Source organism: Syzygium oleosum, unplaced genomic scaffold, assembly GCF_021117445.2.
Source record: "Syzygium oleosum isolate NSW1041296 unplaced genomic scaffold, Sole_v2.1 Sole_v2.08, whole genome shotgun sequence".
Classification (NCBI taxonomy): Eukaryota; Viridiplantae; Streptophyta; class Magnoliopsida; order Myrtales; family Myrtaceae; genus Syzygium; species Syzygium oleosum.
Genome location: NW_026607492.1, coordinates 4965850 through 4979913, shown reverse-complemented (window position 1 = coordinate 4979913; position 14064 = coordinate 4965850). Strand labels below are relative to the sequence as shown.

Here is a 14064-nt window from a genome sequence, read left to right as displayed (position 1 = left end):
AAGAGCTACGTCTATCATCACATAGAACCTAGCCTTATGTTGTTATGGGGAACTTGCTTGCATGCGAGGTAGAGTGTCAAGTAATATCTTATTTATACATTGTTGATCCCGTCCCCAATAGGTCACGTCTTTTTGGGAAGAACGATCCGTAATCGGGGTTGACATGAACTATTTTATCACTCAGTTTCTCTTTCTTGTCGCTTGTTGTGTGCTAACAAATGTGGTATGCATGGAGTATTTAAGGATAGTCGATAATATTTCAAAACTAGCTTTAAGATTATGTTAAGGATTTTCTTAGAAAGTGCAATCAAAGCACTTATTGAGCAAATAACTACACATTTATCCATTTTTCTTTATCAAAAGATATTTTCCAATGACATGATTATCCTGAAAAAATCGAATAAATTATGATTAAACATGCATGTCATTCGGTACTCGTAAACCCAATATTTTTCCTTATACCGACATGACAATATATCATAGCTGGATCATAATTTTGCTCAAATGACGAGGAGAAGGTAGAGAAAGAGGGCCCACCGACGTGGAAAACCTATAATTAGAGCAGAAATTGGACGAGAAAGATGTAAGAACATTTCTTAACAAGTATCGTGAAACACTTGTTAAGCTCCCATTTAAGGAGAGATAGCTATTTCCAATGCTCTGTCTTCTTCGTGTCATGTGTAATCCAATACACTATCGAAATATTTCATTCGTTAAGTTTATGCTCAGGGTCCGTTTGTTTGAAGGAAAATTGTTTCCGGAAAATCTATTTTCCGACTTCCGGCATTTGGATGACGTAAAACTAATCGATGTACAGAAAACGTTTTCCATGGATTGAAAATAATAAGTTTAGACCTGGGGAAAACGATTTCTCCTTCTAACAAGAAGGAAATCACTTTCCCTAAACTACCAAACAATTTCTTTGAAAGCGATTTCCATGAAAGATGTATTCCTTTATCATGGAGTTTTCGATGCAATAAATGCACCGTTAACGGATATAGTGGGCGCTATTTAATAAGACCGGAGATATAATTAGGTGCACGAACGGGAGGCATATTAGAAAATGAGAATTGAGGGAAAGTTGGGATTAAAGTAAAGAAGGGGAGGAGCATAGGATTAAATGATAGGGGACATGATTTGATCCATTGCACGAGAGGCATTCGGCGTATATGTATGTCCTAGGAGGGACCCAAATAATAAAGGACACGAAAGCCATTGGGGGGGTAAACATGCCCATATGACCCTGTCTTAAAATACGAGAGATCTCGAGAGAGAGAGAGAGAAAACGCCTTTTTCCTTGGAAATCAGTCGGCCATTGGAGAAGCTGGCTAGCAGAAGATTGGGGGGTATAATCAAGATTTGGTCTTGTTCTTTTTTGATGTTGGATTCGTGTTTGAATTCTATTTCGGGTATTCGATCCGAATTGAGTTTTGGTGCTCGAATTGAAATTTATAGTGACCCAACTTGAGAAAAAAAAAAATGGAGGTTTAGTGTTGGTAGAGGATGGCTCGGGCCTAATCCTCAACGGAGGTGTAGGGATGTCGGGGCACAGAGCGGTATAAATATTGTTTTTCTCAAGTACTTAGGTTTTGAGCAGAGACAGAAAAAGTTCTCATGTTTTTCGAGCCATATTTTGCGATTCTTGAATTTCCATAGTGAATTTTACTTTCCCTCTTCCCATGATTTTTCCCGCCAAGGTTTTCCACGTAAATTTGCTTGTTCTTTTATTCTTCTCAGTTTTAATTTCATTGTAGTTTATGCATTTGTCATAACATTTCCGTTTACCGCGAAACTATCTTTTGGTAAAAAATATGGAAAACTAATTCAGTATAGGCCAAAATCACATGAGAAACTTTTCATAGGATTGATGTTTTGGACAATCCCATATACTTTTTAATCATTTATAAGTTCGAAAAAGCTCGTTGTATAATTTTTCATTGAAGTTATGATAATAGACTTTCTTCTATCAATAACGTATTAATAATTAAAGGGAAAGTTTTTAAAAACCATATTGACATTTCATCTCTTTATCGATTTGCATCCTCAGTTTAATATATGTACAATTTGCATCTCCCGACATGATGCGTGATAAAAAGACTAAACTACCCTTAATCAATCTCAAATCCTAATCACTCTCATCTTTTCTCTCTCTTTCTCATTTGATCTCTCTCCTGTCGACAACAACACCGGATCATCCGCTTCCCTTGCCAACGATGCCCCCGCCCCCCCGGGCCTAGCTCGAGCTTGTGCTCGACCTTGCGGTGGAGCTCGAGTCACCACATTTGGGGCTCAAGTTCCACACCGTGACGAAGGTCGAGCGAGTTCGTCAGGCTTGGTTGAGATCTCAAAGTTGAGCTCGACGGCAAGCAGAGCAACAGGGAGGGGAAGTTCCATTCCTCTATTTGAGCACCAAGAGACGCGTATGTTGGTGTTCTCTGGACGCTATCAGAGTTCAGGACGCGCTATGATGGCGATGACAATGCACAGGGACGATGGCGGAGGATGAAGACATCCCAACAAGAAGAGTGACCGTTGGGGCTAGAGAGCAAAGGATAGCGATATTGTGTTTGAAGGTTTTTTGGTTTTTTTTGGATGGGTGATGGGCGGTGAAAGTGATGAGGGTAATTTTGGAAAGAAAATGGCAATATGGTGAATCGCAGATGTAATTAGAAGTGTGATATTAAAATTTATGATGCAAATTGTCTCTTTCGAAAGTGGAGGATAAAAATCAATATACGGTGTCGAATTTAAGGACGGCTTTTTAGATTTTCCCATAATTAAAGCCTACACTTTGTTACTTTCAAATATTTCCAAGCACTTATAGAAAATATACATTTCTAAATAGGTGGATCAGTTTAAAACCTTTGTTACTTCTAAATTTATGGTATTTTTTAAAGTAAAAATTGACTTTTCCTTTTTATTTTCATCGATTCTTGCTATCCACTTATATTGGCTTTTCTTGCTCACAAACACCTGAAATTATCTCAACAAATACATATTGGCACGTAAATTGAAAAATAATATTACATAAATTTATTTTAATACGGAATAATTTTTAAATTTTAACGTGAAAAAACCCCATGGAAGCAGGGAAGTGTACAAACATTTCACCCTTTCTTGTTGCAAGATCACAATTTAATCCCCTTTCTCGTTTGCGAACGGTTTAGTCCCCACTGCTCTTGATCATGATTTTGCAAGTTCAATTATGTCTTCATAGTCTTGCATCATTACATTGAAAATACATTAGCAATCCATTAGTCTCCAATTTGGTAATCTTTCTTGTCCAAAAAAATCTCGAACTCGAACCCGAATTTGAAATGCTCTTCCATTTTTCTCCCTTTTAGTATTCAAATTTCGTTTCATTTTGCTCGTTTTCATCGGTACAGTGGGTACGGATAAGTATATCGAGTAAAGTTTCGTTCGTATATATGAGCTCGAATTCCTAAAATTTATACAAAATAAGAAATGCCGTGATTCAAATACGGGATTCGCTGCATTTAAACTAAACAAATAATTATTCATTCGATCTTTTTAGGGTTACAACGTATCCATTAATTCGAGTTTTCATTTGTATTTCAATGGACCGAAGAAATAAACAAAATCGATTTAAAAAGAAAACGAAAGAGAAAACGGAAAAAAAAAAGGGTTAATATCACGAAAATCTCAAATTGGTACACCTGTGATAAATTTACTTCGAACTAATTTTTGGGTTACAAAAAACCCCCAAACAGGTATACTCGTGTCATATTTACCATCCGTTAACTTCCATCAAGTTTTACCGTGAAATTGTTGAGGTAGATGACATCGGGCAATAACCAAATTGACGTGACAAGTCAAAAGTGGAAATCCACATGTGTATCTATTCGAAACTTTTGGTGGCTCAATAATTAATTTGTAATAAATTTATCGTAATTGTATCTTATCCGAGATTTTTCGTGTTATTATCGCCAAAGACAAAGGAGAAGCGCCACTCTAGTCCAACCCGGACAGACAACGGAAATAAAAGGGGCAGTTAATGCGACAGGTGTTGGGGGGCTAGCTAGGTGGGACAGGGTCGCGGGGGGGACATGTGTCGGTTGTTGTCGCGTCGGTTGATAATCAGGGGTCCCGAAGGCAACGTGTCGAATTCCCGGTGGACTGTCTCAGCGATGACGTGGCGAGACAGTCCTATTCAATATTTTCTACGTTGGGAGGGCGGAAAAGAAGGGGGCCCATCCAGCTCTTGGCAGCTGTCCCGGCGCTCTTCCCCCACTCTTCTTCTTCTTCTTCTTCTTCTTCCTGGCGGTGGCGGGGCTGGGGGGGGGCGCCACCATGGTGATGCTGTTGGAGACTACCCCTCACGTGTTCTGTTGCGGCCCTCGTGACCTGTCCAGCCACAACCATCTTCCTTGGGATGGCGACTTGAGGTCGTCGGTGCCCCTGCCTTGCATCGGTCGATCATCCGTCCATCCATCCGATGATCGATCGCGACTCGTCTTGTTCTACCCCATGTCTGTCGTGATTTTTTGTTAGAGTGAAATGCCGACGTGAAAATTTCGAGTAATAGTAGGAAGTGGTTAAGTGGTAGGGCGTCAACTTGCCAGCCGGCCGGAGAGCACTTGATGTTTTCGGCAGTTTGAAATTGAGTATTTTTGTCCGAAACAAAATCTGAATACCGACTGCAAGGGGAAATAACTGAAAAACGAAAAATCAAACCAAGAGGAGAGTGACGTTGCAGATGGCGGAGCTTACCTTTCATGGCCACTCACCTTCATCTCCACCGTGGAGATTGGAGCTCAAACAGCATTGACGTTGATTCCATTGTCTTGATTTTACAGTATCACTTTTAAGTGTCTTTTCGGGTGCTCGAAAGTTTCATGTTTGCTAGCTGCACATGAAGGTCTAATTGAGATTTTCAATTGCAGTTTCGAACACACAAGGTTATTTACGGGCGATATGCTGGACTGTTTTTCTTGCTCTATGTTGACATAACGGATAACGAGCTTGCATGCTTGGAGTGCATTCACTTATTGTAGAGATTTTGAATCACTTCTTCGGCAATGTCTGTGAACTAGACTTGGTATTCAATTTTCATAAGGTTTGTCCATAACCATCTGCTCTACTTATGTCTGAACGTGCTTCTTTATCACATCTTACAATTGCATGCTACATTATTATACGAAATTAGTTGTCAGATCTTGTTTGCCTGTCTATTTCTATTGGTGCTGCTGTCTGAATATGTGAGTAGAGCTGGACCTTAGAAATATGCTCTCCCGTATAGTTTTTACGTATATCTTTCTTCTCCGATTGTTGGTAGACTGGGTTTCTGGATTTTCTGGAAAACCTCCATTGGATGAGCTATTTTTTCGTAGTTTTCTTTAGTTTTAAATGCTCCTCTCATATTTGACTTTACACCGAAAGTCTCATTTGTTGTTGCATCCACTCACCGTCTTAATGCTGTATTTGGTTGTTTGAATTGACTAATTTTTCTCGTTTCATCTAGATGTGAGCCATGAAATGGTATTTGCTATGTATTTCAAGCTACTTTAGGGTGCAGGCTGACAGAATTAGTGCTTGTTGCTTTCTTGTTAGTTTGAATGGGTTCTAGAATCTAGAATATATCTTGCAGCTTGAGAAGCTTCATTCCATTGAGGGTAAAATCTATCCCATTGCGGATGCATGTTTATTCTCTGATCTTATGTGTTTTGGGAAAGCACGCATTTGGTTATGTGGCTTTTCAATTTTATTATCGTCTAACTGCTCTGTTTTTCTATATCCGTGCATCAAACTAGTGCTCTCGCTTGCTCTGTTTATGTATGTGCATGAAATAGTTGGAACACGTTCTTTTTGGTTTGTCTGATACAAGCGAGGAATATTGAGTATGCTAATTGTGATGTTGCTATGATACACCTATTTGATACACCTTTCTGATATTTGATTGATCATTGCAAAACTTGCATAGTTTGTCACCATGGTGGCCATAATCTAGCAGTGGATGAATGATTCAAGAATGCCTTCACACCAGGAGGAGGAAGAGGTGCGGCGAGAGAACAAGTGGGCATTTAAATGTCTTTATGACTCCTCTTGAACCAATGAAGATGATTTGTGTTTATTTTTCTGTGTCGGTCTTTTAGTTGTCGAAACATCCAATTCCCTTTCAATGTTACTAAAATTCAGAACCTCGGCCACCAGAGAAGGGCGGCGTGAAGTGGGCAATAGCGGCGGAGGTGACTGCGAATTAGATTCATCGAAGCGATAAGCGAAGAAGAGGGAGAGAAGATCGTGAAGTGAGATCATGAGCCGGACTTTTCATCGAAAAGAAATTGGATTGTAAATGGGTTCAAAATATACTCATTTAAGACCCATATATTTTGGCCTTCTTATTTTTAAAGCCCATTATGGCTGACTTGTAAAAAAGGAATAACCCATTATCGATCCATTTAAGCAAACATGAGTGGATTTTGGACCCATTTGATAGGTCTATAATGGATATGCTTTTGAACCTAGAACTTGGTTTTATGAATTTATTATTATAATTATTAACTTTATTATTTTATATTTGTGCACTTCTTTATGGGTACTAGAATTACATAATCGGTAATTAAAATTAAAAAATATTGTATCAAATAATGTATTATTAAACGGGTGTTATCCGACCAAAAAAAAAAACAGGTGTTAATTTTTTAATATCTCATTTATATTTAATTCAAAACTAAAACTCAAATCCATTTCAGGATTTGTGAAAAAAAAAAAGAAAGAAAGAAAAAGAAAAAAATAAAAAAAATTAATTTTTTAAATTATAAAAATTGTCAACAAATTAGCAATATAATTTTTTTTAAAATCATAAAAAATTATATTGGATTAAATATGGAAGTGTTTTAGCAATACGGGTTGGGTCGGATATGTGTCAGGTATGGATCGGGTCGGGTATGGGTCAAGAAAATTGCACTGCGCATAAATGGGTCATAAACGGGTTAACGGATCAATTTGGGTCGGGCCATTTATGACCCGATCCAAACCCGACCCAACCCGCCCATTTGACAGGTCTAAGGCTTAGTATGGTCTTTTTTGCCTAGCACTATACATGTATATATTTAATTAGAGTGGCAATTGGGACGTGTTAATTATTTTAAAACTCAAGTTTTTAGATGAAAAGTTATTCACGTCGAATTTGAAATTCCTGTGTGTTGGTTTTTCTAGAGTTGTGTGGGGTGGTTTTGCAGGACTTGCACTAGCATCCAGTGTTTTGGCGGTTTGCACATAAAGCGTTTTTCTAATCTCTTCTTGTTAAATCGCTTGACATCGTTTTGATTCTTACATCGATTTTCTCACAACATTTTTTTTCTTTTTCAGTACAATTGTTTTCTTGAAAACATTTATTTGCAATAAACTGAAATTTTGAGGGAATCGTTGGGGATAGATCTGCTGTGTCCAGATCCTAAAGTGACCGACGATTCCTCAAAGCGAAGATCAATTGAGCTGCCCAAAAGTTGATACGAAGCTCTCCACAAATCAATCTCCCTCTCTTCTCTTTCGACCTTCCCCTCTTCGAAGGAGCTTCGGGGAGGAGTCGCTGCCATCGGGCCTTACCTTCCATGGCCACTCAACCTCCACCTCCACACCTCTCCACTTCCCACTAGAATCTGTCACCCGCAATAGAAAATCCCTCTCTTTCACCTTCATTTCTAATAAAAACCCGAGTTTCTGGTACAACCCTCTTTCAATTTTGACGATCAAAGCGACAATTTTGCCGTCGGTTGTTTGCTCTGTGAGCTCGGCTGTGGATGGACCCTGCCAGTCTCTGCCGCCCCGCCGAGGCATTGTCGTTCAGGGTGGGCCATGGCTTTGATCTCCACGGCCTAGAGCGTGGGTACCCTTTGATTATTCCATCCCATATAAGAGGTCGCGCGGCCTCATACAATGGTGGCGGTGGCTCGTCGATGGCTCGCCGGTAGCTGAGGCCTTTGCCAGCAAGTTAGGGTTTTCGAGGACAATTCTGGAATTACGAAAGTTGAGCGAAGGCAAAGTTGGAAGACAAAAAAGATATATTTGCATTCCGCGAATGCTATATTTCAAAGTACCTCCGAATTCTATATTGGGTTACAGGCTTTTATAAATACAATTGCATTTCTCTTAACTTGAGCAAAAAACGAACCAAACGCTATTTGCATTTGGCCAAAAGGGAATATAGAGCCCCCAAACCCATTTAGAATGGTAAACCAAATGAAATCTAAGTGATACGAGCCATTAGATCTAACGAGTGCGATAGCGAAGTCCGTTACATGTGACAGTCTGATCTCGAGCCGGAGAAACTCTTCTATGTACAATCCTTTGGTAAAGCTGCAAAAATATCTTCCAATTTACACTTACATATCAAAAACCTTCAAAGTTGGCTGCCGATGCCACCATTGCCCGGTGCCCCTTTACCCCATTGACCCACCGGGCACCATCCCTTCTTTCTCGCGTGGAGCTCCCGGCTCGCTGGCCATGGGAGGTTGAGCTTGTGCTCGTCGTGAGCTCGACCAGAATGGGCTCGCGGAAGCCGTGAGCTCGGCCCCACATTAGCCTGGTGAGCTTTGTGATAGAGCTCGCATGTCTCCCATGGTCGGGTCGTCCCGAACCTCGACCTGGACTAGATTTGAGGCGGCGACCGTTGCTGGCCTCGAGTCCAAGATAGAAGACAATCGGGGACGACGGGGAGCTGGACGTGGTAGCGGCGGCCGGCTAGTGATGGGTAGGAGAGTCTATCTCTATATTGTAACTTTTGAAAGTGGGGATTATATTTGACACTTGGTGCAAATCTCATGAGGTTTTTCGCAATTATTGCGTCTTCTTAAGGCCAAAAACGAACGATAGTGCAATCAAACGGAATTGCCCCCTCATGGTTGCCTAGGTACTTCACACCCTATCACGAAATGTTCGACTTTGCCGCTACTACTGTCGGCAGACGCAGCGCACGCGCATGGTGAAGCTACAACTCGGGGTCGTGAGGCAAGGAAGTAACTTACTCCCTCGTTCTTGTCCGTCCAAGAGGGCTCTCAATGAATGTCCTAAATCTCTATCATCCAAACCCAAGCTAAGCTACAACTACTCCAGACAGATATAGAGAGTTCAAATTCATCTTGCATACCCAGAACTATGAACTGAAAACTTTAGATGGTGGACACTCCAGCAGCGCAGGGAGAGCCAGGTTTCAGTATCTTGATCACCTACCTAGATCAGACCCGGCTCAACATCAATGCTGCTTGAGCTTAATCCTTTTTTGGTAAGACCTGCATAGAAATATGCTACTAATGTGAGTAAAGCTAAAGCAACGGTAGTATTTATATCATTCGTGGGTGCGGCTAACTCCCCATGAGGTAACTCTATGATTTTCCATGGTAAAAGAGTCCCTGACCAATTCGAAACAAAAATAAATAGGAACATAGTTCCAATAAAAGGAACCCATGGACCATATTCTTCTCCAATCTGAGTTTTGCTAACGTCTCGAATGAATTCAAGGACATATTCGAAGAAATTCTGACTGTTGGACTGCTACATGTAAAAAGCACAAAAACCTTGAGAAATTCATGGCATGAAGAAGAAACTAGTGTGCACTCTTAACATAATCAAACGAAATTAACTGGAATGCCCAGCACAGCAAGCATGTCCTGTTGTCTCTCTCACTTTACTTCTTCGTCCAGAGAACTTACATGCGAAATCTTTACTCGAATCTTTTAATGCAACTTGCAAGGACCGCAGGACTGAAGAGTGCGCACTCTACATACTTATGAACAGGTTTTATTGGATGGTGAATGTTCTGTATCAGCATGATAAATGAAAAAAAGGAGGCCTCTCGACGCCTAGAAAGAAAACCAAATGCACCCCCTGAGCATGACCGTTGTCGACAACCGGCCAGTCTATTTCCAGGGCACATGTACTATGCCTTGTGAATTGTTGCAGGCTCCTGTGCTATGGCTAAGAGGGCTTAGAGCAATGCCGGACGATCCACTGACAGTTCCGCGCGATGGTGGGCTTTCACCGGCCGATAGCCCGGGCGTATATCTTGACGGAGCAGATGAAGGATCAGGTAGATTGCCTGAAGATCTGGACTCCTTCAAGCCCTCTGCAGTGAAACTAGCAACAATTACCTGAAAAAGGGACAAACGTCACGCCAAACTTGATTTTTGAAATTCCAGACAAAAAATAAAAATAAAAAGGGAAACTTAAAACATGAGAGGTAACTGATGGGGATTTGAGCAAATATCAGTAGATGCCATCCCGCCAGTCTCGTAACACAAAGCTAGAGTTTACTCATTGGCGATAACTTGAAAGTGAGAGTTCATGAGATTTAGAAAGGCAACTGACACAATTTCATTCTGTGAGCAGGGTGTGAAAATGGTATATAATCAAAGGAAGCATTCTCAAACATCAGAAGAAGAAAATAATCCACTAAGGAGAGACCTGGACTGAGGATGCCGCAGTTAGGAGCCCTGCCACGCCACCGCCCAAAACACAGCCATCTGGACCAGCCAAAGACACGCTCAAGCCCCCAGTTCTGCTGCGGTGACCACCGCTCTCTGATAGAAGGAAGGAGCCCGAAAGAGAGAGAATCTCAAACCTTCCCTACATGGCATTATGTGTAGAAAGTTTAATTCATGTATTCAATTTGTTTACATTTTGCACGAATAAGTTGTTCAAAAAACCATTCCTGGCTTTCAGAACAATAAAGATTTCACCAAGACTCGTACCACAAAGTGGTTCAAAATCATTTATTTGAACTGAGAAGTAGGATATTCTCATTAAGACAGTATAATTAAACAACAATAAAATTACAGATCATCTCACTTGTTAACTTATAACAAAATATCCTTCCATTAATAAGATAAATCTTGTATGGTTGTGATATAATGCGGAGACCAATTGAAGGTCAGATTACTGCTCTTCAATGTAATGTCTAAATATCCCCTTCTCATTAATGCACTCTCAAACTCAAGACAGACAGCCTGAGGCAAAGAGTATCCCTGGCTTTTTTCAACGTGAAACCCTGCAATTTAAAATATAACATGAAATGCAAAGAACAAAGATAAAACAAACCTCGTAAGTCACAGTTCCACCAGAAGTTGCCGCTTGATATAATGTAACATTAGATATTGCTCCATTTGCAGACAAAATGCAGACAGATTTTGGGCCATTATGAGAGAACGACATTATTTTTGCTGACACGTCCTGAGAAGCAAAGTGCAATAAACACAATCAAGTCCTTCCACAAAATAGAGTGCAATATCATGGTGATATAAACTTCACTGGAGAGCACCACTAATATTCGAGCTCCTTGCATGAATGAGGTGAAAAAGGATGGTTGGATCACTTCAGAAATCATATAAAAGTGCAAGACATATTCACTGAAGGCAGTTAACACAAATTTTGGAGCTAAGTCTAGCGGAATGATGATCATCCATGCTCTAAGACCACTTAAAGGGCATGTTGTGCGGCTTTGAACCTATGGACACACTTCTTGTTTCCAGCTTTTAATCCACCCAGTAGTTTGGCATCAAAGCCAGTAAACAGCCAAGTGCATAGAAGTTGCTCCCTTGACATTGAAAACCAAATAGAAACTATTATTGAAGCCAAATTTGAAAAGTCGCATGTAAATCCAAAATGCTACAATATGATGAAATGAGCGTGTTGCTGCCACTCTTCGTTTCTGTTGTAGCATTACATAGCGTAACCACTCTTGCCAAGACCGCACAACCCACTCTCCTTCCGCTAAGGATATATTCATTAGAGCATTTAGTACATTTATTTTGTTGCATTTCATCCTACAGCTGAAAATACTCCAATGTACCAGACCAGTCTCATCCTCAAACAAAATAACACACCAGCAATCTTTTTCTTATCAAAGTCGATATGAGACAAATTAAATCTTCATATATCCTTGCAGGATGGGTTAACTAAATTTGCCTTCTTTTTTTTTTTTTTTACTGCAGGTCGGTTATGACAGTTGAACTTTTCTGGAGAAGGAAAGCTAATATAAGACCATGCGCGTTGAAACTGATTGCAATGAATGAAAGAGCGTCTTTTACCGAAACTGCTTTACAAAATTTCAAGAAGGAATCGAAAGAATATGAAGCATTCCGAGCTCACCTCTCCAGCTTTGACTGAAATGATGTGGGGGGCAAATCCAACTATCGCCGCTCCTGCAAGTCAGCAAGTTTCCCCATCAAAATGATGCGGCAGAGAAAGTTCAAAAACCCATGCTCTTTATTTATATAATTAAAAACTCTTTTAAGAGAGAGGGGTTTATCAAGTATCTTATTCTTGTAAACGAATCAAATCTTAATGTATAGTCACCGTTCCCCACTAGAAAGAGAAAAGAACTAAAAAACTAGTAACTTTGTCTTTGCCTCTGTTTTGGGGTGGGGGGCTTACACAAAGCGTTATCCTCTTTTGGGTAAGTCTAGAGAATATGCTACTGTAACATTGACAGGTAACGATGGCCACAATATCTTATTCTGACATGTTGTTCCTCCCATAAAATCATATGCTTTTTTTTTGCCAGGTTGCTGACAACATGGTGGAGCATCGCGTTAAGGAGTATTTCTAATAAAAAACACATATATCAAGCTGGAAGATCGCAAGCAGATCAACTAATCTTAGAAAGGCATGATTTTTATTCTGAACAGTTAACATGGATTGTAGGAAAAAGTTGTCCATTGCCACCATAAACTTTGTATATTCAAACTGAAGGAACATTGATCAAAGAACACAATACAATTCACATGGAGATATAACATTAGCCAAGGTGAAATCATGAAAAAGACAATTTTTATTTACCAACTACTGCCGTTTGCTGCTTCCGGCCCGAACCTGGCGGCCGACCTCTGCCTTTCTTCTTGCCCGCTGTGGCCGAGGCCATCCCAACCGCTGGGGAAGAAGTGAACCCGCTGCTATGAACCGCCGCCGCCGCCGGCACTTGTGCCGAGGATGGCGTCAAGCCGCCATCGGGCGCATACTTCCTAGGCCGGCCCCGCTTCCTCTTGACGGGTTCACCCGTGAGCCCAGGCCCGACTTCACCACCGTGGACGCTACCGTTACCGGGCTGATGGTAAGTGGGCGACACGGCGGCGGCGACGGGCTTGTAGACGGCCATGCCGTCGGCATTATAATTCAAGCGCATGTCGCCGGCCACCTGCTGTTGAGAAGCCGGGTTCGGGTTGCTGGGAAAACCCGAACCGTATGGCGGTTCAGCCCCAGACATTGTCGTTAACTGGGAATCTGAGGTGAAACAGTGATGCATTTGAGAAAACATTCTTCTTCAAGTTCCCAGAAAAAAAACGAGGTGGGCATTAAACCCTAAACCTCCCAGGTTCTTATTTATTATTTCCTCTGAAAAATGCGTTCGAACTCGATACTGAACTAACAAATCGTAATTCGATACAAAAGCACGTAAATTTATGAAGCAATACGAATTCAATCACAAGGGGGGAAACGAGGGATTGCCCAGTGGAGCTGACGAACCCTAAAAACCAAAATTTTGCCGCAAAAAATTCGTTCTTTTTCTCTCCCCTGTTTTGTTTTCAGATTGAAATCTGATGAGAAACCAGCGGAAATTGAAATTCAGGAATTTTCCAGGTGGATTTTGGGGAAAATACGTAAACGAATTCCGCATAAATCGAGGGGGGGAATCAACGACGAAAAGCGAAACCACTTTTAGGTTTTCTGCAAAAAAGAATTGTGGCGAAAAAAGATTAAAAAACAAAAAGGAGAAAGGGAAAAGGAGGGGGAAGAACCCACTCACCACGAAATAGATCTGATCAGACAGCTATCAGCTTCACGAACACAGCATCAGATCGTGGCAGATCTGAAGCTGGAGCTCGGCCGCTGGGAGTGCCAGAAATTGCCCTAATTTTCCCCTAATTTTTTTTCTTACATATTTATACTCGCCCCTTTTGTTAACGTTTTCGCGTTTTAATTTCCTCTTTTTGGATTTTCTGGGGAGAGAGGGCAGGTAAATAAGTGCTCCTGACCTTTCCCCACGCCCGCCGTTTGGCCCCCACGCGACAGGGCTCGAAATCATGTCAATCCCCGAACTCCTTACGGCTA

General features: G+C 41.0%; 1 protein-coding gene and 1 long non-coding RNA gene across 4 annotated transcripts; one reads left to right on the top strand and one right to left on the bottom strand.

Annotated features, from left to right (window-relative positions):
- The first annotated feature begins 4798 nt into the window (after window positions 1–4798).
- On the top strand, window positions 4799–6533 carry LOC130138817 (uncharacterized). The gene is made up of 3 exons (XR_008817093.1): window positions 4799–5077; window positions 5972–6016; window positions 6114–6533. It is a non-coding gene; the product is annotated as an uncharacterized LOC130138817 (long non-coding RNA).
- Window positions 6534–9554: 3021 nt separating this feature from the next.
- LOC115685715 (AT-hook motif nuclear-localized protein 10-like) lies at window positions 9555–14057 on the bottom strand. 3 transcript variants are annotated; one of them, XM_030610814.2, is made up of 6 exons: window positions 13760–14057; window positions 12796–13236; window positions 12106–12158; window positions 11056–11187; window positions 10423–10584; window positions 9555–10109 (listed from the first exon to the last, which is right to left on the bottom strand). In XM_030610814.2, the coding sequence occupies exons 2-6, from the start codon at window positions 13217–13219 to the stop codon at window positions 9879–9881; spliced, it is 1002 nt and encodes a 333-aa protein (XP_030466674.1). In that variant the 5' UTR covers window positions 13220–13236; window positions 13760–14057; the 3' UTR covers window positions 9555–9878. The 3 variants fall into 3 exon arrangements, with proteins under 3 accessions (XP_030466674.1, XP_030466681.1, XP_030466669.1); XM_030610821.2 differs by lacking the exon at window positions 13760–14057 and adding an exon at window positions 13480–13639; XM_030610809.2 differs by lacking the exon at window positions 13760–14057 and having other exon boundaries at window positions 12796–13404.
- Window positions 14058–14064: the final 7 nt, after the last annotated feature.

Bases quoted from the DNA above. Each gene is read 5' to 3' on its own strand.
- LOC115685715 (XM_030610809.2), bottom strand. From the start codon at position 13,270: ATGTTTTCTCAAATGCATCACTGTTTCACCTCAGATTCCCAGTTAACG. The intron at 12,159-12,795 runs GTAAATAAAAAT...GCTGACTTGCAG, and splicing joins GCAGCAAACGGCAGTAGTTG to GAGCGGCGATAGTTGGATTT. The intron at 11,188-12,105 runs GTGAGCTCGGAA...TTTGCTTCTCAG, and splicing joins TTTCAGTCAAAGCTGGAGAG to GACGTGTCAGCAAAAATAAT.